Here is a 26,154-nt window from a genome sequence, read left to right on the forward strand (position 1 = left end):
TTTGGAAGAAAGGTTTTGTCACTATTTGGTGTTCAAGTACTAAGAATGTAAAAGCTGGAATGAAATAGAGCCCAGAGCCACACCACTTCTGATTGCCAGCTGTGAAACAATGAGAGGATCCTTGAAGAAACAGTTTCTGAGTCTTACTAGCTGAAAAGAAATGTGGCTCAGTATGGTAATTCCACCTTTACTGTGGGGAGAGCTAATTGAAATTGCTTCTATAGCTGGGAGTGAAGTTTCAGCAACATTTGTTTGAACTTATTTGAATTCTTGCATTCAGGAGAACTGCAATGAAATTAGATAAAAGGACCACTACCACCACCACCAGTGGCTATCCACTGCTGGGCACATTTTCACTGGTTCGGGTATGGCTAGGAAGGTCCAGTGGAAAAGTTGTCTCAGGGGGAGTGGCATTGTCCTGAGTGTTACAGCATTCACCAAATCCTGCAAGCTCTTAGAGACCTGATTTAAAGCTGTTAAGTTCTGTACTTCCCCTTGCCAGAGGCTGATAGTCATGGACAGGTAACATTCTTCTTGCTAGCTTCCAACCTAAGACAGAGTAGTATGCTTGATGGAAAGTGTATCTCAAGGAAGGGTAAGGCTGACGAGAGAAGAATGACCTAAGGCAAGTCTATCTGAGGACTCCGAGGGACCCTCTAAAATATTAAGAAGGGAGAGTTTTGGAGACCCACAGAAGTTTCCTAGTGGGATCTGAGCTTGCTCTAGCCAGCAGGGATGCATAAGGAAATGATCAGACCATGGACATGGTTACCAGGTGTTTGGAAGCTTCTCACTTAACTGTGATGTGTGCTTTAATGGCAAGGGGGAGGTCTTCTGCCCTGCCCCTTGGCATTGTTATAAAAAGCCTTTTTGAAGAGGCAGAAGGGGCTGCTGGATTTTGATCCAGGTCCTCCCAAAGCTATCCGGTGTTTCTGTCTTTCTCCTCTTTGATATCTTTCTACCTAAAATGTTTTTTATTCCTCTCTTCTCCTCATTGGAACCCTTTAAAAGGTTGGAACTGGCCTCCCACAATTTCTTTTAATTCTGCGTATCTTTGCATTAATGATTTATCCCACAAAGGAACTTTCCAATGATAATATTGGAATAACAAGATCATGTTTCAAGTTGCTGCCTAGAAACTAAGCAGTTAGAAAAATAAAATATAAAACCCACTCATTGTTTTCTCTTACATATGAAACCTAAAAATAAGTGTGTGTGTGTGTGTGTGTGTGTGTGTGTGTGCGCGCGCGCATGCGCACGTGCCTTTTTAGGTGATGAAATTAGAAAGGAGGCAATGAGAGTACATAACAAAGTCATCAAAAGAGATACATGTATCATGGAATAGTGCTATGGAGGAAGGAGGGAACCAAGAACAAAAGATACTGGCATTTATGTTTTCTAAAAAGTCAATAGCGAAGCCTATTACTTTATATACAAACTTAACTTTCTAATGGGAAAGATAAATGTGACTGGAAGCTTATTGTTAGAATTTACAACTTCTACTGCTCAAACTGACACTGAAGACTGTCTTCAACTTTAGTCATTGTACTGATGACTCTTGGCTACAGCACTTTTCCCGGGAATTTTCCACATCAATGCTTAGCAGATAAGCAATATGGTGGGTGAACCATACCATCCTATGTGAAAAGATCCACAATATGGAGCCCAGAAGCTGGCTTGCTTTTGCTCACTTGTAACTTCCACTTCAAGTCAAAAGAGCTGTGGTTTGTCTGTTGTGGGAATTCACACTGCTAATGACCTTGGGATATCTGGCCCAATTGAGGCATTTTTTTCTGGTTATGTGACTGTTTAAAACTGAGGAGGGAGTGTGTACTTTCTCTCTCTTTGTGTGGCCAGAGACTAGAGGGCTGTTCAATTCATCCATGGACAAAACAGAAGGATTCTGCAACTGGATCTACCTTATCCTGTATATGTGCATCTGTTTTCCCTTAGCATCCATGAATAAATTGACATATATTCATATATATACTCTTTTAGCTCTCTGATCATTTGTCTGCAAAGGTTCATCTGTCAGAGAGTTTGTGCCCAATATGGCTGTGTAGATACAGTGGGATCTTTAGGAGGACACTTTTGTCCCCATGGGAATAGGAAGAATCAGAGTGCTAAAGATGTCCCCAGAAATCCACAAAAATACCTCCACAATAGACTACTGGCAATGGTCAAGAGAAAGCCTGAGCTGATCTACTCTGTTGATCTGATGGCCGAACACCCCAATTGTCATGATAGAACCCTCATTCAGTGACTGATGGAAGTAGAAGCAGAGATCCATGGCCAAGGCCCAGATGGAGCTTGAGGATTCCAGTTGGCGAGAGAGAGGAGGGATTATATGAGCAAGAGATATTAAGACCATGATTGGAAAAAGCACCGGGACAAATGGCCAGACTAGAGGAAACACATGAACTATGAATCAATAGCTGAGGAACCCCCATAAAACTGGATCAGGTCCTCTGAATAAGTGAGACAGTTGATTAGCTTGAACTATTTAGGAGGCCCTCAGGCAGTGGGACAGGATCTGTCCTTAGTGCAGGAACTGGCTTTCTGGAACCTAGGGCCTATGCTGAGACATTTTGCTCAGCCTTGATATAGTGTGGAGGGGACTGGACCTGCCTCAGCTGAATCTACCAGGCTGAGCTGAATCCCAGGGGAGACCTTGCCTTGGAGGCGGTGGGAATGGGGGAGGATCAGGGGAGAATAATAGGGGGTGGGAGGAGGGAGGACAGGGAAATCCATGGCTGATATGTAAAACTAAAATAATTATAAAATAAAAAAAGAAAATTGGGAATCAATCACTCTCAAGATCCAGCTATACCACTCTTGGGCAAATAACCGAGGAATACTCAATCATACCACAAGGACACATGCTCAACTATGTTCATAGCAGCATTATTTGTATTAGCCAGAACCTGGAAACAACCTAGATGCCCTTCAACTGAAGAATGGATAAAGAAAATGTGGCACATATACACAATAGAGTACTACTCAGCGGAGAAAAACAATGAAAGCATGTGGTTTGCGGGCAAATGGTTGGAACTAGAAAATTATCATCCGGAGTGAGGTAACCCATACTCAGAAAGACAAACATGGTATGTACTCACTCATAAGTGGACACTAGATGTAAAGCAAAGGATAATCAGACTACAACTCACAGCACCATGAAGGCTACCTAATAAAGAAGAGCCTAGGAAAGACACAGGGATCACCCAGCAACAGAATAAGGGATGAGATCAACATGAGCAAACTTGGGGTGAGGGGGTGGGTTAATGGAGGGCAAGGATTGGGGGAAAGAGATCTCTGGGAAGCATGATGTCCTAGCTGGATCTGGAACAGAGTAGGAGAACAAGGAAAGAAATACCATGATAAATGAAGACAAAATGGGAATAGGAAGAATCAGAGTGCTAGAAAGGTTGCCAGGAATCCAAAAAAGATGACTCCACTATAGACTACCACCAATGGTTGAGATGGTGCCTGAGCTGACCTACTCTGATGATTGGATGGCCGAACACCCTAACTGTCATGATAGAACCGTCATCCAGTTACTGATGGAAGCAGATGCAGAGATCCATGGGCAAGCCACAGGCGAAGCACCAGGACTCCAATCGATGAGAGAGAGGAGGGATTATATGAGCAAGATATATCAAGACCATGATTGGGAAAAGTACAGAGACAATTAGCCTATCTAGTTGAAACACATGAACTGAGAATCAATAGCTGAGGGACCTGCATGGAACCGGACTAGGCCCTCTGGATAAGTGAGACAGTTGTTTAGATTGAACTGTTTAGGAGGCCCCCAGGCAGTGAGAAAGGGACCTGTCCTTACTGCATGAGCTGGGTTTTTGGAACCTAGTGAGACACTTTGCTCAGTCTTGGTGCAGGGAGGAGGGGACTGGACCTGCCTGAACTGAAGATACCAGGCTCTGCTGACTCCCCAGGGGAGACCTTGCCTTGGAAGAGGTGGGAAGGAGGGGTAGGTTGAGCGATGAAGGCTGGGAGTTGAGAGGAGGAAGAACAGGAGAATCTGTGGTTGATATGTAAAATGAATAGGAAAATCTCTTAATAAAAAGAAAAGAAAAAATTTTAAATATTAAAAAAGGAAATTAACTAAGAGACAAATCTATACTTGTCATCCATATGGAAGACAAAGGAGGTTCTATAGTCAAGGACTAAATGCCTCAGACTCATCTGTATGACCTAGCCATTGAAAATTTTTAAACAAACATCTGACCATTAGCTGTTAAGTCAATGATAACCAAGCTACAATTCATAGAACCACAGAGGTTAGGTGTAGAGTAAGGGACCACATGAATGGGGAAACTCATTAAGAAAGGAAAATGGACTAGATAGTTATTGGATAGAAGAGAGGGTCTGGGATGGGTGTATCAAGTGGGGTGGGAGGAGAGTGATGAGGGAGGGAATACAGGGAGACACAGATAAAATAAATGGACATTTTAGGAATAGAATTGAAACCTATCATAATAGACACTTGCTAAATGTATACATATATAAAGGTGATCTCAATAAAATTGCCAAATGATGAACAAGACAGAGTCCCAACTCGCCATCTCCTGCCACCAAACGAACTTCCAGTACCATAATTGAGTCAGCCTAATTGAGATTTGGACAAAGGTGTCCCACAGAAGTCCCCTCAAAAAAACAGGCAGTTGCCAAAACTATAGGTTACTCTCCACAAACTGACAGCAAGACTCTATTGCTGAAGACAACACCTACACAGACCATTGAACGTGGAGAAAGTGAGCTGTTGCCTAGATAGAGCTGAGGTTCTAGCATCTTTGGTACAGAAACATACTCTGCACAGTACCAAAATAGAAACATAAACACCAAGCCAGTCACAAAACCAGTGATCTACAATGGTGTCCTGCCTGCAAGATGTGCTAGGCCAATGGAGGCACAAAGCTTGAGAGAGTAACCAACCACTAACTGATCTGACTTTAAATCCACTCCATGAGATGAAACATACCAAACATTGCATGGGTGATCAAGAACCTGAAACTAAATAGCCCAGGGACCTAGGGTAAAACCAAATAATATTGGTCTATAAAAACAAAACAAGAAATGTAGCAATGTAATGACTTCTAAAGGCATTTTGCAATACTGGTAGATAAGGGCCTTGTTCAGACATAATCAGAGAAGCTTCCTGCTATAACAGATGGGACCAAATATAGAGACCCATAGCCAGATATTATGCAGAGTATGAGAGATCTTGGAACACTCAACTCTAACTGGGATGTCTCCATCAATTCTCTCCCTTTGGTGGTTAGGGAACCCAGAGAAATAGGAGGCAGTGAAAGAGCCAGAGGGTATGGGCCACCTCAAGAAAATAAGGATCTCTAAATCAATATGAGGAAAATTTAGTGATTTTTATAGGATTTATGATTATGTACAAGAGTAGGTCTCTGATTCTTGTGCCTTCTCTTGCACTCTTTTCCTTTTCTTTGTTTTTCTTGTCCAAATCGGGTTTGATATTTTTGCTTTGTTTGTTTGTTTGTTTGTTGTTTTTTGAGACAGGGTTTCTCTGTGTACCTTTGTGCCTTTCCTGGAACTCATTTGGTAGCCCAGGCTGGCCTTGAACTCACAGAGATCTGCCTGGCTCTGCCTCCCAAGTCCTGGGATTAAGGGCGTGTGCCACCACTGCCTGGCTAGATATTTTTGCTTTTATGTTATTATATTTTATTATTATCCCTCAGAATATTGTTAGGTTTCTGATAGTGACACAGGGACAGAAATAGAGTGGATCTGGGTGGGAGGATGGTGGGGAGAAATTGGGAGGATAGAAGGAGGGGAAACTGGAATCAGGATATATCATATGAGAAAAAAAACTGCTTTCAATAAAAAGGAAGAAGGAAAGCTTTTAAATGAGTTTAACAGGAAAAGGACCAAAGCATGGTCCAGCCATGTCAAGTGACTTCCTCCATTAAGGAACTTATGTAAGAAGGTGACAAGGTAGATGGAAGAAGGTGGCTCCTCCTTCCCTGAATAGAGAAGTTGACTTCATTGAGACTACATGCACAGATGACAGGTAAAAAACAAGGCCTAGACGACTCATCTCCCACTTTCTATGGATTATCCTATGATTTATCAAGTTGTCAGTCATCCCCCATGCACCACCAAACAAAATCCATCCTCACATCTACCAATTCACCCAGTCATCATTTCTCTTAAACTCACTCAAAACATCATGTGAGCATAATATTTGATTAGCAATATTTGGTTCCAAGAATTGAAACAAGTTACCTGTAATGAACTAATTCTTCTACAAGGAGTTGTCTTCTATTATCAATTTCTTTTTGCTTATCTTCAGATAGATGCCAGTTGATAACCTGGTATGATGTTTTCTCCACTTTAAATTCTAAGAAAACATCAATTGAGTAAAATTTAAATTTATCATAATATACCACACATTATTATGGGGATAAATATAATTAATTTAATTTTATATCAGTGCAGAAATTTGGTTTTTCTTCTTCAGTGATTTTGTTCTTTTGATTCATTCAATTCTGTAATCCAGCAATATTTATTTGTAGTATAAATCTTAACTGATCAGACTAAAAACCTGGAGCCAGATACTGGGGTAAATGCTGAATGATCAGAGAGACAAGGAGCAAGCCACAGCCACCTCTCACCTTGCCAGCTCCTCAGCCTGAAAGGGCCAAGCTCCTTTCTTCTCCTCCCTTATATTCCTCTCTCCACCCAGCCATATCACTTCCTGTCTCCACCTCCCTAGTACTGGGAGTAAAGCCAGGTGAATCCCAAGTACTAGGATCAAAGGCATGAGATCCCAAGTGCTGGGATTAATGGTGTGTGCCACCACTGACTGGCTTCTGTGGTTAACTAGTGGCTAGCTCCACACACTGATCTCCAGCAAACTTTATTTGTTAGAGCACAAAAAATTATCACCACATTTATTGAGACTTTACAACAATACAAGAACATTTATATAGTCTACAGTAATGTAAAATTCTAGCAACAGCTTTCATTTAAAGACACGGCTATTATTTTTCACTTTACACGTGAGAAAGTATAAAGGAAAACAGTCTAAAATTATTCATTACTTTGTCACTATAGTGAGTTAGAGTTTATAGTTAACTATAAGTCAGTTTGACTGCAGAGTCCCTGAATTTCATACAAAAATTAAAATGAAATATGCAAAGTGTTGATTTGCTTGTTTGCCTTTTTGTTGCTGTTCATTTCATGTTTGGAGTTTGGTTATTTGTTTCTTTGATTTGTGGCTGGGTCATGTTTAGGGGCCCCATTGGCTTTCAACTCACAAACCTGTTTCTTGAGGCAGCCAAGCGCTTGGAGAATAAACAGGTGCCAGAACAGAGTGTTGTTTCCATGTTTGTTTGAGGTTTGTTTGAAAATTCAAGGGTTCTAGCTTTTGGCAAAATGCTTGTTCAAAAAAAAGAAAGGAAGGAAGGGAGGGAGGGAGGGAGGAGGGAGGGAGGGAGGGAGAGAGAGGAGAAAAGAAAAAGAAAGAAGGAAGGAAGGAAGGAAGGAAGGAGAGAGAGAGAGAGAGAGAGAGAGAGAAGAAAGAAAGAAAGAAAGAAAGAAAGAAAGAAAGAAAGAAAGAAAGAAAGAAAGAAAGAAAGAAAGAAAGAAAGAAAGAAAGAAAGAAAGAAAGAAAGAAAGGAAAAGAAAGAAAGAGAAAAAGGCCACCATTCTTTAACTGGCCACTCTGGCACTTCTACTTATTACTCATGTGTTAATTAACAGTCTGATTGCAGTATTGAAGTTTAACTCCTGACAATTTCAATCTATATTTCTCATTTACAGGAAAAATCTCAACCCATCCATTCTTGATATTGATAAGAATTTCAAATCAAGGCAAGTAGGCCAACAACAGTATCCTCACATGAGACTCCCTGTAGTTTCTATTAGTATTTGAAGACAGAATATAGGATTGGGATTTCCTTTGCATTGTTGCTGAATCATGTGTCTCAACCCAATCTCATATTAGAATCTCAGACTCAGTCATGATTGTAGATTGCAGCATTCACTATGAATGTGTGTCCTCTGTGGGAGGACTCTCACCTTTGTGTCTGCAAGGGAGTAGTGCTCATAGTAAATAGTTAGGATCACTACCCTGTACGACATAATATCCAATTAATAGATCCAACTGAATATTTATGCCCACTCAACACAGATAACAGTGACACAGGATCCTGGAAAATGCCCTTTATATCCCTACTGATTCCATATCTACAGATAAAAAATGCTATTAATGATGTTGCATGGAAAAGCACCCACAGAATCATTACAACACAATCATAGGTTCACTTTGAGCTTGATTTTAGCCTTAGACCTCTCAAAATTGTCATTGTCTTTGACAATTCTGGTTAGGTCTCTCTGGAGGAAGCTATAAATATGAGAAGCTTAGAATGACACCCATCATCACTGAGGGAAGTCAAGGAACAGTCAAAAGAAGGAATTGGGTGTGCGTCAAGGGTTATAGACGAACATACACAATAATTTTAGAGAAAATTACAAAAGAATTTCCTTACATTTCATACCTCTAAATAAGCAATAATATCAGAGGAATTGCACCAGTAGAAACATTATTAATGGCATTAAGGCACATCAGAACAAAGTTTACAAAGACCCTTGGATATTTTGCTCAGGTGACTCTTCTTAACTTCCAGAGTTTAAATTGTCTGATGCTCTGAATAAAGCTGGCTATTGCATAAGACTAGTCTACCTAATTATTGACTTCATTATACCAGACCCTACTTCCTCTAGAGTGGTAACCACATCAGCAGTGAGTACGTATTGACATGCTTAAGCAAAGTACATGAATATTTATTCTACAAAAGTGTTCTTATGATATGGACTATACCGTGCCCTTATTATTATGATGCCAGCAGTTTCAACAATATTGTTTCAGGAATTGTTTTTTTATAAATCTAAAAATACTGCAAACTTTATTTTTAAATGGAGATAGGGTGTGGTGATATTTTATTTGTATGATAATAAAATTTGCCTGGAGATCAGAGGTCATAGCCAGCCATAAGCAGAACTCAGGTGGTGGTAGCACATGCCCTTAATCTGAACACACAGAGACTCTGCCTGCCATCCTGTAGGCTTCAGCTACCCTATGACAGGTTCATGGCATGTGGGCTTGATCTGCAGCATGGCTGCAGATTCCGACCATAGTACACAGAGGTGTCTCCAAGCCATAAACTGCGGTGCTTTGTAGATTTGGACTTTGCTAGTACATACAAAAAATAATACATGAAAGATTTCTTCGCTACACACTGTTTCTGATAGGTCATGGTACATTTGGCTTCCAGACCCAGAGATGGCAGTAAATGTACCACCATACCACCACCCTGTTGGAAAACTCAGGTGGGCAGAGCCAGCAGCCAAAGCTTCCATTTCAGTTCTAGTAATGATGCAATTTAAAGCAATAGATTCACAATAAGACAGATTTAGATGGAACAAGACTTTAAATGGTTTATAGTGTGTGTAAAAATGTACATGTAGACTTGGAAGAGAGAAGAAAATGAATATAGACAGTTATATAAAGAAATAGTTTTTTAAAAAATAAAGTCTTTAAAGAGATGGTAAAGGTACTACAAAAATAAGCCATGTAAAGATGGATATTACACAGAGAATCGGATTATGTTGTATTTGATATTTTAAACTGCAGGAAGACATTGATGGTAAAGGCTGCTAAATTAAGCCAATATACATATTTTAAAGGTAACTTGACTTCCAAATTTGGATCTAAGAATATGTTGCTTTGGAAAGGAGGGTTTGCTTTTGTTTCCGCAGGAAGCAAGAGGCTATGGATTTGTTCTAGATTGAGATACATCAGATTTGACAAGCCACGGCCCCCTGAAAGGTCTCTAATGACACCATGGCCAAGATGATCCAACATCCAAAAACAGCTTCAAGGCTACTGGCTCAGAAATACAGTGTCACAGACCACTCCAGTCAGGACTTGACCATAATTCTTAATTTTCTCAGGATCCCCATAAGAATATAGCACCCTTTATCAGCATGAAGTAGCCTAGAAAACTTTGCCCACATTCCCAAAAAAAATGGATTGTGGATATTTGGCTTTGTTTAAGTTATTGGTTACAAATTGTTATTGGTCATACTCAATATCTTTCTAAGGAAAAAAGGGAGATATGATATAAATATGATAGCATGAAAGGACACATTATTGAATCTACTTTTAAAGAGCAGCTTGTTTAAAAATGTTTTACATTGCTATGGATTTTAGTTTATTGATACAAATTTAGAGTTAATTTTGTTATACTGTATGTATATTTCTATTCTCATTTAAAGTATTATGTTTCTATAATTCATTTAAATTGTAATGGATAATTAAGAAATACAGAGTAATAATTAGTCTTATATGATAGTCAAACTTATAGTCATGTTAACTTTTCTAGGTATACATACATATAATTCAGTTAGGTAGGCAATCTTCAAAACTTCAAAGACCTATAGAATATGGCATTTAAAATGTTTTAAAAACTTAGACTACTTCTGCTCCTGGAAGCACCTATTTACTTCAAAGAGAAAAATGGGCATTGAATATAGTCCATATGGAGTTTATCTTCTTGGCAAAAATAGCCATTTGGGCAAGAAGCTATTCTTGCCTAGACTGCTTGACAAAATGTTGTATCGACTGGACATGTAGGACCCATATAAAGGTGACCACAGATCTTTGCAAGGCAAGATGGTTCTTCAGGTTCCTGCTTCACAGAAGAAACTGCTAGACATTCTACAAGACTCATGAAAAAATGACTGAGAGACTAGGCCTATAGTCCTAAGATGGATGTGTAGCTAGAGTTTTCCTGCCTTGCCCACAGTCAGGACAAATCTTTGTCACCCGCCAGTCCCACAGCCGCTCAGATCCAACCAAGTAAACACAGAGACTTATATTGCTTACAAACTGTATGGCCGTGGCAGGCTTCTTGCTAACCGTTCTTACAGCTTAAATTAATCTATTTCCATAAATCTATACCTTGCCACGTGGCTGGTGGCTTACCGGCCTCTTCACATGCTGCTGGTCATGGCAGCGGCTGGCAGTGTCTCTCTGCCTCAGGCTTCTTCTTCCCAGAATTCTCCTCTCTCCTTGTCCCACCTACTTCCTGCCTGGCCACTGGCCAATCAGTGTTTTATTTATTGACCAATCAGAACAATTTGACATACAGACCATCCCACAGCATGGATGCCCAAATGTTACATAGGAACTTTGGATGACTGTCCAGGCAGCCAGCTGTCTCTGTCATTCTAGATTTTTGGAAGTTGCTTACAGTGCTCTTCCTATTTACTTAGGTAATATTATATCCTTCTGAAATCATTGATGTAGTTGAAGACTAGATAGTTACAATTATGGCTTTCCTTGGTTATAATAAAAGATAAATTAGATATAATATTTAGACTCATAAACATATAATCGATAAAATATTTTCTTTAATTTTACAAAATACAAATAGACTAGACATTGTAACTGTAATTCTTGCTTGATATATGTAATTATACTGGGTTAAAGTTAAAACCTTCCTTTTGTTTAGAAAGAAAAGGGGAAGTGATGGGGGAATGTCTTTTGTATGCTGTGAAAACATGTTGCTCTGATTGGTTGATAAATAAAGATGTTTGTCCAATGGTGAGGCAGAATAGGGTTAGGCGGGACATTCTAACTAGAGAGGAAGAAAGAGAAAGGCAGAACAGAGGAGAGTCTACCAGCTGCCACCATGAGAAACAAAATGTAAAGATACCAGTAATAAACAAGCCATGTGGCAAAGTATAAATTTATAGAAATGGGTTAATTTAAGATTTTAAGATCTAGCTAGTGAAAAGACTGAGCTATGACCATGCAGTTATAAATAATATTAAGCCTCTGTGTGTTCATTTGGGTCTGAGCAGCTACAGGACTGTGAGGATTTGGGAGCCGGGTATACACAGGAAAACTTTCAGCTATAATAGGGTGGACAAAACATCTTTGGTTTAAAAAGATATTTTCTGATAGATTCTAGTCATTGAAGGCGCATTTTCCTTCCATTTTGGGTAGCATTGTTAAATATTCTGTGTTATAGAGGATCCATAGCACTACTTTTTTGTCAAACTGACTAAGCTAAGTGCTAAGAACTTTAGTATTCATTACTTGCACAACCAAGCCCATCATGGAATGTTTTGGGAAATTACCTTATACTTAAGACTGTGAATACTTAGTCTCACTGAGGAGGGATCAATCTTTATTTTTCTCTAGCTTTATAGTTAGTGACTTTGTAAAAGCATAGAAGGTGCTTATTTGTAGTGAAATCTTTTTTGTGTTAATGCACTCTCTTACCATGCTTGCCCCCATCTTGAAGAAACTGATTCAACAGAATAATAGATGGCAATTGAACACATGTGTACAGATTCAGAAAGGTAGAACTAGATTGAGAGTCTAGGACAATGTACTTCATGTTACTATATGTATTCTTAACTTTATCTGTAGATGGACATGTTTCCCATATAGTCAGGATTCAAATATCTATGAATAAATGACTAGAAATGGGAGAAAAATATTCACTGCCTGTTTTAGGGATATGCTAGCAATGTGTCCATTTCTAATCTTCAAATGTTTGTAGAGACTATAAAGAAGAAATGGCTGGGGAGGGGAATCCTGAAGAATAGTACTGACAGTAGGACATCTGAAAAAGGAAGTAGAGAAAATTCTGAGAATAGCAAAATTTCAATGGTAAAGAGGGCAGAAATTTGGGGGAAATGTGGAGAAGGACTACACAAAACTAAAGATTATACAGAAACCATATGGACATCTACTAGTCTAAAAGTTAATTTTGAAAGAAAAACATAAAACCTAAAAGGGCCAGTAGACAGTTTAGCAGGTTAAGCACTCACTGCCAAGCCTGATGGGCTTAGTTTGATTCCTAAGACTCAGACACTGGAAAGAGAGTTTCAACTCCAGTAGGTTTTCCCATGATCTTCACATGTGTCCACACATGAGCATGCATACACACAATAAGTACACAAATTTAATGTCAAGAACACTCATACAACAACTCTTTACTTTTTTAAATAGAGATGTTATGCTTATTTAGATAATGCTGATCTCAGAAGTCACGGTGATCAAACAAAAATTCCAGTGTCAGATATGGAACAGGTTCCTATGATTTGTTGGTCAGGAAGCCCAGAAGCCCTCAAGATAGCATATGCCATTGCAATTGATCTTAATGGCCCAACTAGAACACAAGACGGTATTTCTAGAGTCACCACAGAGTATGGTTGTCAGGCAGAAGAAAATCAAGCAGGAATTGATTGAAATCTCCTCTACTCTGGCTAGCTTTCATATTGGCACACAGTGCTACACTGGCCTAGGTGGAAAAATCAGGGCTTTTATCTAACGATTGACCTTCCATGTAACAACACTAATACACAGGGAAAATGCGCCCAGTGGTGTAATAGTGGTGGAGCTGTTAGAGAGGTAATCACCCTCCTTGTGACTGAATTTCAAGCCTTTTGTACAGAGGGAAAAAAAAGACCTGTCACTGTAAACCTCATCAAAAGCCCATTGCAAAGGAGGTCTTACAGCCTACAGAGGAAACTACTACTATTGTTTCACTAAATGTTCAAGATTTCAAATGACCTTCCAGATATGTATGATTATACCCATGTATTATAAGCGTTGCTCCCAGCATTCATCTAAGAGCTTGTTTTTACAGCAATTACAATAAATACAGTAAATGCAAAGACTCATGTCTGTTTGATATACTGAGAGTAAATAACTATTGAGTACTTGGTCCTCAAAAGGGCATCTATATCCCTCCCTCTGGGACTCAAGGAACACAGCAGAATAAGGAAAAAAAGAAGATAAGAGCTGGATGGTGGGGAGAAGGGTCATAAAACACTCTCCTTCTGAACAATCCCTGCCTGTTGCAATCATGATCTCACAGGAGCTTGGTCTGCCTACACTGGATCTTACTTTCAATCAGGATGAGGAATGACCCATGCAACTCTGCCCTTCATGGGGGAAAACTGCTGACTGTCCATGGATACTGGGAGAGGGAAGGACATTGCCATCAGTGGTTTGGCCACGAGTGAGCCACCCAACTCCAGAAGATAGCTCCACACCCAGACTCACTCAATGATTGCCCTGGTTAAATACAGTGGTTTTTGATAATATTAAATTCAGTGGTTCGGGTTAAATATTAAATACAGTAAGATTCTCTCTCTCTCTCTCTCTCTCTCTCTCTCTCTCTCTCTCTCTCCCTCTCTCACACACCACACACACACACACACACACACACACACACACACACACACAAGACAAGAATATGGGAGGAAAATTTGCAAGCGGAAGGGAAGTAAATAGGGAACTAGATAAAAAGATAGAAAACATGGAGGAGTAAGTATTTATCAGAATATGCATTACATATGTGCATGAAATTATATAAAAAACTTTCAGGCACTGAACTCCCAGCTACCAATACAGAAAAAATAATTTGTATATAGAAATGTGTTTGTGTGTATCTGTGTGTGTGCATGTATATATAAAAATATTCACAACAGGTTAATTTTAATCACACAAAGCTATAAGTAGCCTGTTCTCTATCAATAGTAACTAAGTAAGTTAACTATGGCAATGCACACAATAGAATATGACTAAAAACCACACAGAATTATTCGCAGACACTATGAATGAACCTTTATATAACAACTTTGTTTAAAACACTACAATAAGAGTATATATAACTTATAATCCAATTTATATAAAACAAAGAAGACAAAAACTAACATAGTAACATTATTTGTTGACCACCAATAGCTATTGAGAAGTAATATGGCCAAGAGCAAAGATTATGAAGAGCCATGGAGGAGAAATCTTCTGTGATGATAAATCTACATGTGTTCAGATATTTAAGTATAGGTAGGTATAGATATAAATATACATGTAAATATATATTGTAATTATGATGACTTTGTCAATAGTAACCCAATAAAATACTTTCCAAAGTGAAATGTGACCAAAAGGAAATAATAGATCTTCTTTGTGTTTTAAGTGATTAAAAACTAAACTAGAAAAACTCTGTGGGGAAAATGTTATTCATTTGTTCATTAGAAAGTACAGGACACTCAGTACTAATAGGACTTTGTTTTCAAAATTCAACTCATGGAGAAATATTCAAATTAGGTCAGGCCTTCTTCCTGAGTGAGAGGATTGGATTCAGATTTTAGGAAGGACCTGATATCTGGCTGGAGTTTACAGAACAGAACAGCAAGGATAGAGTTATGCATGAGAGAACAGAGTGCTATGTTAGAGGGAAGAAGTCCTTCATTGGAGATTTTCAAGAAACAGGTCAATCCTAATATTCCAATCCCTCCTCAGTTCAGCAATGATTAAGAAATAGTCAATGGAACGATATACAGAAGTCACAGATGGTCCCTTGTAGCTAGAGTTTTCTCCAGTCTTGCCTGGCCCACGGCTAGGACAAATCTCTCTCACCTGCCAGTCCCACAGCTGCTCAAACCCAACCAAGTAAACACACAGAGACTTATATTACTTATAAACTGTATGGCCATAGCAGGCTTCTTGCTAACTGTTCTTTTATCTTAAATCAAACCATTTCTAATAATCTATAAATTGCCACATGGCTCATGGCTTACCAGTATCTTAACATCTTATCATGGAGGTGGCTGGCAGTGTCTCTCTGCCTCAGCCTTCCTGTTCCCAGAATTCTCCTCTCTCCTTGTCCCACCTATACTTCCTGCCTGGATACTGGCCAATCAGCATTTTATTTATACAGAACAATATCCACAGCTGTCCCTCTCTATGCGAAGGTCCTTGATTCAACTCTTAATTTACAGAAGAGTTTCAATTGGCTTGGAACAATTAAGAGTGCTATTCTGACTCCTATCAGAATCCTCTCTCTCTCTCTCTCTCTCTCTCTCTCTCTCTCTCTCTCTCTCTCTCTCTCTCTCTCACTCACTCTGTGTGTGTATGTGTGTGTGTCTTTGCCTCTCTGTCACTGCCTGTGTATATGAGAGAAAGATTCTGTGTGTGTGTGTGTGTGTGTGTCTGTCTGTCTGTCTGTCTGTCTGTCAGCTTGAGAATTCTGATATTTAATGATAATGGTATGTTTTAAGATGTAGAACCAACAGTACTGAATCAACTTCACCATACATTTGAAAGTTTCATACATTTCATTCCTATGAACTAAAGTCAATAAACAGAACAAAATGCCTGTGTTCTAATCTGAAACTAAATTCTAAGTTAGTGATATCATCATATCTGCTCTATCTGCTTTTTTAACTAACTACCATGACAAAGAAGAACCAGCCTACTAGAAGGGATGAAGGTTGTCTGGTCAGGCGGAACATATATACAAACAAGTCCTGGCTTGAATATTTGTAGCAAATCACTGAGGATCTCTGCTGTTATTGGACTGGTGCCCCAAAACAAAAACAACATTTAGCTTGATATATGTTCCTTGTGAAAGATGGGGTAGACAGGTATTTATATGTGGCTCAGTTGTTATAGTGCCTGGCTAGTGTATTTGTTTTCAAGAACCATACAAAAATTTATGGCATACATCTATTATCCCAGAACTCAGAAAGTAAAGGAAGTTTGACCACAAAATCAAGGTTATCATTTAATACAAAGAAATTGTGAAGCCAGCCTGGTATACATGGAAACCTTTCTCTAGATGATAGATAGACAGATAGGTAAGTAGGTAGTTAGGTAGATATCTAGATACATAGATAGATACATAGACAGACAGATACATACATACATACATATGCTGTGGGATGTCTTTCTGTACACTGTGAATATGTGTTGCTGTCGTTGGTTGATAAATAAAACTGTTTTAGCCAATGGCCAGGCAGAATAAGGTTAGGTGATACAATTAAATTAAGATGGGGATAAAGAAGGGCAGAGATGGGGCAGATGCCAGCCAGCTGCCAAGGAAGCAGGATGTGTAGAAAAATGAGTTAACAAGTCACGAACCACATGTCAAGGCATAGATAAGAAATGAGTTAATTTAATTATAAGCACTAGCTAGTAATAAGCCTGAGCCGTTGACCAAGGATTTATGACTAATAAAAGTCTCTGAATGAATAATCAGGAACTGGCAGGCAGGAGAGAACCATCTGGTTACATAGATTTCTTTATGGTGAGTGCTAATGTGGTCAAAAGATTAACACATTATGAATAAGGCCTTGGGGATCTGTGAGAGAAGCTTCAGGGAAAAGAGGAGAGGACCTTTTACCTCAAGTATATTTTTTTCCTTGGATTGTTCTTGGACATGATTTCATACTTGCTGCAACAGATACTTAAATTCAATTTATAAGATATGTTATTTTTTGTTGCATGTCAGAACATAGCTATAGAACCCAATCTGGTAAAAGGATATTCCTAGCACTCTCCTCAGGGTATCCTGAATCTGGATATGGCCTTCTGGTGTACTTTTGTGCCTTCCCAGGTATAATCTATACTACATGTTAAAACTGACCTGTCCTGGGAGAGTTCTAGAAAACAGTTACTCTGCTTAAATTTAATACATGATCACTGGTGTCTATTTCCTTGTTTTTCCTGATCATGTATTTCTGAACTCAAACAACCTACTTGGATCATTGTATTGATTGTTACAGTTGTGTATAAAGTACATTGAAACTGAAGTAATATTTTTCTGTAACATTATAGACAGTAGTCTAACTGATTCCTTAAGTTCTTCAAATTCCAGGTCTTGAAGACAGATCTGCATAGGTCAATGAAGGTTGACAGTAAGTGTAAGGAAGCTTGTTATAGAAACGAAAGAACTATAAGGTCAAACCATTCACCCTTCTGTCCTGGCACTATCAAATATTTGCAAATCATGTGAATGTCAAATACCTATATTTCTTCAAGTTGTCTGTCATACAGTTTTTCGGGTTGAATAACCACAGAATTAAGTGATCCAGACAAATAATTAATGTTCACATGTTTCAATACAGAGTTTCAGTTGAAGGTTGGATAAAAATGCTCTAGTAATGTTGTTTCTATATTCACAAATCCACTTAAAGTCTACTGGGAAATAAAAAGAAAGTCTAACCCATTATCACATCTGAAATGTCCAATGTTTATGGAAGTAAAAAGGACCTCTGAGTTGGGACTGGTGACTCATGCCTATAAACCCAGAAGTTGAGAAGCTAGAATAAGAGCATTCCCTGAGTTTGAGAACAACCATGGGTATATGAATATGTTCCATGAAAGCCTGGGCCTGTCTGAGAAAAACTAAGAAAAAGAAAAAGAAAGAAGAGAACACAGGAAGGAGGCAAATAGCAGGGCATGGTGACAGAGAGAGAGAAGAAAAAGAAAATAAAAGACAAAAGAAAATTTAGGTCAACAACACTTGCATCTAAGAATTAAAGACAATTGTTCAACAGACATGGAGGATTTCTTTGCAGACCTTTTCTGCATAGCTTGTTAAAAGATCAGAGAGTCTAGAGCTTTGAGCAATAGTCAAAGGTTATGAAACTAGACAAAACAGGATAAGCATGAACTCCAGTTATGAACCCAGAATATTAAGGCAAATTAAATATATAAATACATCCAATAGCCAGGCGGTGGTGGCTTTTAATCTCAGCACTCAGGAGGCAGAGCCAGGTGGATCTCCGTTAGTTCAAAGCCAGCATGGTCTAAAGAGCAAGATCCAGGACAGGCACCAAAACTACACACAGAAACCCTGTCTCAAAAAAAAAAATACATTCAATAAACAAAGAATTGAAGTCTTCTGGGCTTCTGCCTGAATCTATCAGCAGAGACAGGTGGGTTTTGGTTTACTTATGATTCTCTGTACTCACTAAGCTAAATAAGAACTTCTGATATCATTCTGCAGAGTTTTGGGGGAGCCAGTTATTCTTCAAGAATCTGGAGTTTTCTCAGTCACACATCCTAAACTTTGAGCATAAATAAAAAGATAATTAGAAAATATTTCTTAAATTTTAGGTCTTTTAAAGATAGAAACAGGTTTATGTGGCACTGAATATAGATATCCTTAGATAATTAAAATCCTAAATATGGCAGAATATGTCTAATCAACACTACTTTTAGACATACTTGACATAAAATTTCTCAAAATGATCAATAATGATGTGTAGTGTTGACTGTGAGTGATACTCAAGTAATGGGTTATTTAATCTGTTTTTAATGCCATCAAAAATATCTGATGTTTGTTAATTTATCATGTTCATATTTTACTGAGATGGTTCAGCAGTTTAAAGTGTATACTACTGTTGCAGAGGACCCATGTTCAATTCCCAAAATCCACATTAGGCAGTTCCCATCTTCCAGCTAACTCCAGGTCCAGGTGATTCAACCACTTGGGTTGGCCTCCTTGGGCACTTGTACCCATATGCAGAAATACACACCATAAAACATAAATATACACAATGAAAATAAATATAAACCTAAAAAATTATTTATCTCATAGTTTTAAAGATTAACACTTCAGGATGATTATTGTGTGGAGCCTTGGCTGGATGTCTTTTCACTGCATCATAACACAGAAGGTGATGTGTTTAATATATAGTGAGCACTTGAGCCACACGACAAAAGAGAAGAAAGAGGCCAGAGAAGGAAAGGCTCATTCTTTCATAAACACCTACTCCACTGAGTAAAAATATCTACCTATGGATGGACAATGTAATTCCTTTCCAAGTGTATACCTTCATAGGCCAATCAGCTTTTAGTAGGCCTAATAATTAAGGATCACTAATGTTCAATATAAAAGGTTCTGGCAATCACAGTCAACCTATACCACTATGTAAAATACAGAAGTATATCATATGAGGACAAGACCACAAAGTCTAATGAGATCTCCAAAACTTATACACACACACACACACACACACACACACACACACACACACAAACACACATACCACAATTTATATCTAAATAAGATCAAATACAGAACTTATTTCAAACAGTTCTATACAAAATCTATTATTTTTTATTTAAAGTGACTTAATGTATTAATTGATTTTAAAAGTACCTGGGATAATAAGCTTTTCATTAAGCAGATTAGTCACATTATGTCCATGGTCTTGAAGAATTTGTGACACATGGTTTATCACCACATAGTGGCTTCCACCTAGAAATAAAACATAAGTTCATTTTTGTGAAGACTAATGAAAAGAATTCTGCTTACCATAAATAGCTGACGTAAAGAAATCCAAAAGTAAGTGTAAAGACACAGAAAGCCTCATAATGAATAAATGGAAATCAGAACTTCCATGCCCTCAATTACATTTTAGATGATATCCAGGATGTGAACCCAGAGCTCTGACTACCAAAGATAGGAAGGTAATGCCTGAAAAGATGGCTCAGCAGTTAAAAGCAGTTACTGCTCTCATATAGGACTCAGGTTCCATTCCAAGCACTCACATGATACCTCACAACCACCTGAAACTCTAGTTCTAGGATTTCTAACACCTTCTTCTGGCCTCCATGGTCATTTCATGCACATGATACACTTATATATTTCATGTGTAGGCAAAGGACTCATAATCACAAACTTAAAAATAAATTATTTTAAAAATCTGAAGGTTCTTATATTTTTGGTTGTGAGCCTAGCCTTTAATGGCTGAGCCATATCTCCAGGAATGGGGGGTGGCCTGGGGGGAAGGGGAGGGGGCAGGAAGGGAGAGAACAAGGGAATCTGTGGCTATTATGTAGAACTGAATATTATTTTAAAATAAAATTTTTAAAAAAATCTGAAGGTTCTTGATTAACGAGCTACTCTGCTTGGACAATAGATAGTCTTTATCCTTGATCCATGTACATTTTCCACTGTGTCTTCTCATAACTACATTAATCATTCTGCCTCCTCTTCTAAAATGATCCCTGAGGCTCAGGTGCAGAAGTTGCTTCATCCAGTCATTTTGTTTAATAAATTACCAGAGATGGAAAATACATCACAATAAGATGGCTGATATTTTTTCAGTGAAAGAAATTTCATGGGGAGAGATGCTTATTGAGCCCTTAAGAAATTTCTCTTCTTGGACCTGAGTTTCTACCATTTTGAATAAAGCCATTAAGGGTCATCATGAGGTCTCAACAACTCTGGGTGCTCATGAAGAACATCAGATGCATGAGGAACTGGGGCAACAAATTCTTCAACAATCCTAGGATCTTCAGGAAAGGTACAAGTATCTATAGAAGGATTTTAACTTGGGCTAATGGCTCACAAATAATGACCCAGAAACTTATTATCAAGGAATAATGCTAGTCCCTAGCTTAGGCTTGTCCCACTAGCTCTTATAATTTAAATTAATCCATTTATATTAATCTACATTTTACCTTGTGGCTTTTTATCTTTCTTCCATTCTGTATGTCTGATTTCCCCCAATCTTCTTGCCATCTCTTCTGTACCTTGATTATGTTCCCCATTTCCTCTCTAGGTCTGGAAATCCTGCCTTTACCTCTTGCCTAGTTATTGACAATTTAGCTCTTTATTAATCCTATCACAGCGATATGCCTTTACACAGTGTATAAATATTACACAAGTATCATCAAACAATAGCTTCTCTGTGGCTACAATTTCTTTAGAACAATAGTTTGAGTCCAGAGCTGAAGCAGAGAATGATAAATTAAGAAGAGAAATGGAATTTGTACAACAAAAGCTGGGAGATCAAAGTGATTGGGAGAACTCAGAGCACCATGATTAAAATGGGGCAGAGCAGGAAAAGGTCAGGAAAGTTGAATCTATACATTGTGTGAATCACTCTTTTCATTCACATTTGTGTTGTCTGGAATAACACAACACAGATAAAAGCCTACTACACCCTGATTTCCTGTTCTTGTTCTTATTAGACTTAGAAGGGGTGCCCAGTGAAACAGCCATTCTAATGAGTACTCACAAGAAAGAGCTCATCCTGGAGAAAATCTGAGAATTTCAAACTGCACAAACGGAGCCAGTGAGCCCAGGAAAAAAAGTGAAGTTTCAAGAGTTGGGTCTTCACCTTCATTACATTAAAAAATACCAGCACAAAAGCAGATGGATGAAACAACTTCTGCACCTGAGGCTCAGGGATCATTTCAGAAGAGGGGACAGAATGATCAAGAGTCAGAAGAACATGGAGTTAGCTGTGAGATTGTGTCTCCTAGGAATATCAGAATCTAACTCATGAAGTCTCAACAGCAAGACATGAACCAAATAAGAACAACATAAAAATGCTAAAGTTGATGTAGGGAATCACAGATCCTTCAACCCCTCACACACACACAGCAAAAACAAACACAAATACAGAGTCAACTAAGAAATGGTGAAAATAGGAGAACCAGTCTTACCTAGTGAAGACCACAGTAATTGCTTATCCAATACAAAATTGACACTGTGTTGATATATTTGATCAAACTGTGACACTCCAAGAGTGTTAACAAAGTTAACATTGAATCAGTGGGCAATGTCTGTGACTATATGGAGAATTAGCCATGGAGAAATTGTAAGACCCAGGATATGATAGAGAAGACAGGAAGGAATAGAGGGGATAGAAAGATTTGCAGAGACTTTCAATCTGGGAAACATGGAAAGAGAGGGTCAGCTGATCATTCCTTTGCTGCTTTCTCAATCTATCAGGTTTTCACCCCAGTATCTGACTCCAGAGTTGTTATTGATAATAGAACAATTAAGATAAATGCTTCATATCATCCCTAAAAACATACATACTAGTAATACTATACAGATTGAGCAGGTTATATTTAGTGGTATATGTTATTATGTAGTAACACTATATACACTGAGCAGGTTATATTCGGTACTATATGTGTATATACACATGAATGTATGCATGGGACAACAAATGATGATGAATGAGGCTGTGAATTTGAAAGAGAACATGGAAATATTTTGAAGAGGGTTTGGAGGGAGGAAAGAGAAAAGGAAATGATATCATTATAATCTCAAAAAATAAAAGAAATAATTTTAAAAGCAGGTGGAAAATGGAGTCATGATTTTTAAAAACAGTGCGCAAATCCCCACTGTAACAATACTCATTAGAAAATGATATGTGCCGGGCAGTGGTGGCGCACGCCTTTAATCCCAGCACTCGGGAGGCAGAGCCAGGTGAATCTCTGTGAGTTCGAGGCTAGCCTGGGCTACCAAGTGAGTTCCAGGAAAGGCACAAAGCTACACAGAGAAACCCTGTCTCAAAAAAAACAAAAAAATGGTATGTAAAATTAGATTAAATTATAAAATAAAAAATATAAAATATGGCATAGAGGAAATGTAAAATCACCAAGAATATATCTATACTGATTAACTTTAAAAGCACAGTTTTATGAATTAATTGCTAATATTTTCTTCTAATAAAAATAACTTTATTGTAAAAAAAAAAAGAAAATGTATATGAATTCATTATGGGACATTATAAATGTGAGTTGTAGCCTTGCCAGATGCAGCCCAGTCCCTTTATCCATCTTTTGCTCTAGGAAGAACAGAGCAGAAGATTCAAGCCCATGTCTATAATCTATGTTTCACTCCAGCACTGAGGTACTAAGGCTCCATCTCTGGAAGTGATCTAAGAGGAAAACACTGTCCTTTGTGAATGGTTCAATACAATAATCCCCTTATATTAGCAAACCTCCAAATGTTTGCTTTCTATTATCCTACACAATCAAAAAGTAAATATCATTTAAGGCATACAATACAGAATTATAAGAGCCATCTATCTTCAGAAATGTTGAGAATGTAAATGAAACACAGCAGGGCACAGTAGAATCTTCTCCCAAGTCATCTTTTCAGTTTTACCTTGGAAGAAAACATTCCTAACATTCACACGTTAGAAATTTAGGGCAAGGCTCTGAAAGTTCTGCCACTAACACTGAGGAGACTATTATTTTAGGGTTTAGGAGTACATCTAAATTCTAGTGCCCAGTTCTGTGTAATGATTACTTCTACAGCAGTTGAAAGAAAACTCCTGCTTTACATAATTATCATCTGCCAGGCAGAGGTGGCCCACACCTTTAATTCCAGCACTCAGGAGACAGAGGCAGGTGGATCTCTATAAGTTTGAGGCCAGGTGGTCTACAGAGGGAGTTATGGGACAGCCAGGACAACATAAAGAAGCTCTCTCAAAAGAAAAGAAAAAGAAAAAAAGCACAACACAAAAAGACCACAAAGGGGGAGAGCAGGAGAGTTTGCTCTGTGTTTAAAGTACTGGATCTTCTTCCAGAGGACCCAGGTTCAATTCCAGGCACCGTCAAGGAGGCTCATAGTCACATGTAACTCCAGTTCCAGAAGATCTGATGCCTTCTCAGGATCCCCAAAGTGCCTGTGCACAAAAGTAGCAAACAGACAGACATGCAGGTAAAATACTTCTACAATAAGCACAAATAGGAATATATTTTTATCATCATCTTGCTGAGATAGTGAGTAGTAGTGAAGAGGACCAGATACAGCTAACTTACTGTTCATTGTTGAATCCATAATGTCAATAACTTTGCTCTAAAGTAGCATTAGAAGCCAACGAGGAAATGCTTATAGACGAGCATTCCCTTATGACAGTGACAGCTAAAGGAGGTAGAGTTTGAGATAGATACACAAATTGTAGGCACAAAAGGGTTAGTGACAAGATATCTTAATTTGCAAAAGCTCCTTAGTAATGCTACAGAGTAAGCTCAGATGTCAGAAGTCAGTAAGAGCAGAATCATAGTCCCTTCAGAATGTTCTTCCTTATAATAAACAAAAAAAAAATCTAACTAAGCCTTCCAGCTTCATTTGCTTTTGGTTAACTTTTAAAAATCATTAATTTTAGAGGTCATAAAGTACAACATGTGAGTTTTTGCTGACAACTTGGCTTTGAGTAATATCTATTATGAGTGTATTGTGTTCACACATTACAAATTAAGTGTCTATGTTCTTTTAGCAGAAGCTAGAAGGTTACCTATGTTAAAATCTTGACTCTTTACCAGAAACACTAGGTATCCAAATTAGGATTAAAATAACATAATGCATTCATCAATTCTGCTTTCTTATTCTATCTGTGTCCTTTCCTGTCCTAATCCTTGGGACATCCTATTCAGCTATGAATGCAAACAGGTTAAAAATTGTAAAAAAAAAAAAAAAAAAAAAAAAAAGTTTTCACAAAGCCTATATATGGGTTTGATGTTGTGTGTTGCCTTGGTACTAGTATGTATTTACCCTACCCAACCCTGACTTTTATCACTGATTCATGCATATAAAGCCCTACCCAATTATTATGAGCCTCAGTCCAAAAAACGGAGCATGGATATTTGTGGTGTTCAGAGTAACTTAGAAGTACCTACAATAAGATGACACCCTGAAGACATGCAAACTTCAGTGACTGTGTGCTTATTCAGAAGAACAAGAAATACTTTTGGAAACAAAAATGTTTATGGACATAGCCAAACCCCTGAAAATCAATAAAGGCTCATTGCTCCCTTTTTTGGAAGAATAGACTGATCACTTTGACTAATATGCCTCCCATCTACTCACAATCTAAACTGCTAGTAGAGAAGCCTTTCTTGTATTCCTTACAATACACTACTCAGTCTTCTGCTACTGTTTCCACATCAGATGCTATTTCCATCTACTATTTACCCCCACTCTTTGGTAGAATCCCTTCTGAGCACCATATTTTACAATGCATCTTTCCTCCCTCAGGTTTGATCTAAGCCTAGTTAGAAAATCTCTTGTATGGTCGGTCCACTGCATGCTATTTGCATGAGACATGTGAACCCAGGTATCCTGATCTCATAAGACTCTAATTTCCCAACAAGCACTCACCAACTGTAGATATAGTCAGGATTTTTGCAGCATCCAAGAGAAGAACCTCAAGAAGAAATAAGCTCACTAGAAGCCCAATCCGATGCTCAGCCATCTGTAAATCAAGTGGAGCACAGGCACAGGATGCACAGCTTGAAAACTGTGTGCCACTAAGGGACCCTGTGAGCCTCTGTCACAAAGCACTGGCTGTGCCCTTGAAATGAGGTAAAATGAGATCTTACTCTGGTCTTCCAAATGTCTTCTTGCTCTTTGCCTTGTCTCTGCTGGTCTCTTTCCATTGGACATTCTGTTTCACCCTTCTTCACCAGAGTTGACAGAGGAACAGGTGCTGAGTTAATATTTACCTTGTCCTCTAGCCAAAATATCCTCTTTA

At 38.3% G+C, this 26,154-nt stretch overlaps 1 protein-coding gene across 1 annotated transcript in view; it reads right to left on the reverse strand.

Moving 5' to 3' along the window:
* Positions 1 to 25,926, reverse strand: part of LOC114697325 (UDP-glucuronosyltransferase 3A1-like) — a 36,010-nt gene extending 10,084 nt beyond the window's left edge. Inside the window, exons 1-3 of the mRNA XM_037209391.1 lie at positions 25,782 to 25,926; positions 20,028 to 20,126; positions 6,271 to 6,385 (exon numbers count right to left, since the gene is read on the reverse strand). Coding sequence (XP_037065286.1) covers positions 6,271 to 6,385; positions 20,028 to 20,126; positions 25,782 to 25,875 — 308 coding nt within the window. The 5' untranslated portion in view covers positions 25,876 to 25,926. The remainder of the gene's footprint in view (positions 1 to 6,270; positions 6,386 to 20,027; positions 20,127 to 25,781) is intronic.
* Positions 25,927 to 26,154: the final 228 nt, after the last annotated feature.

This window comes from Peromyscus leucopus, chromosome 11 (genome assembly GCF_004664715.2).
Source record: "Peromyscus leucopus breed LL Stock chromosome 11, UCI_PerLeu_2.1, whole genome shotgun sequence".
Taxonomy (NCBI): domain Eukaryota; kingdom Metazoa; phylum Chordata; class Mammalia; order Rodentia; family Cricetidae; genus Peromyscus; species Peromyscus leucopus.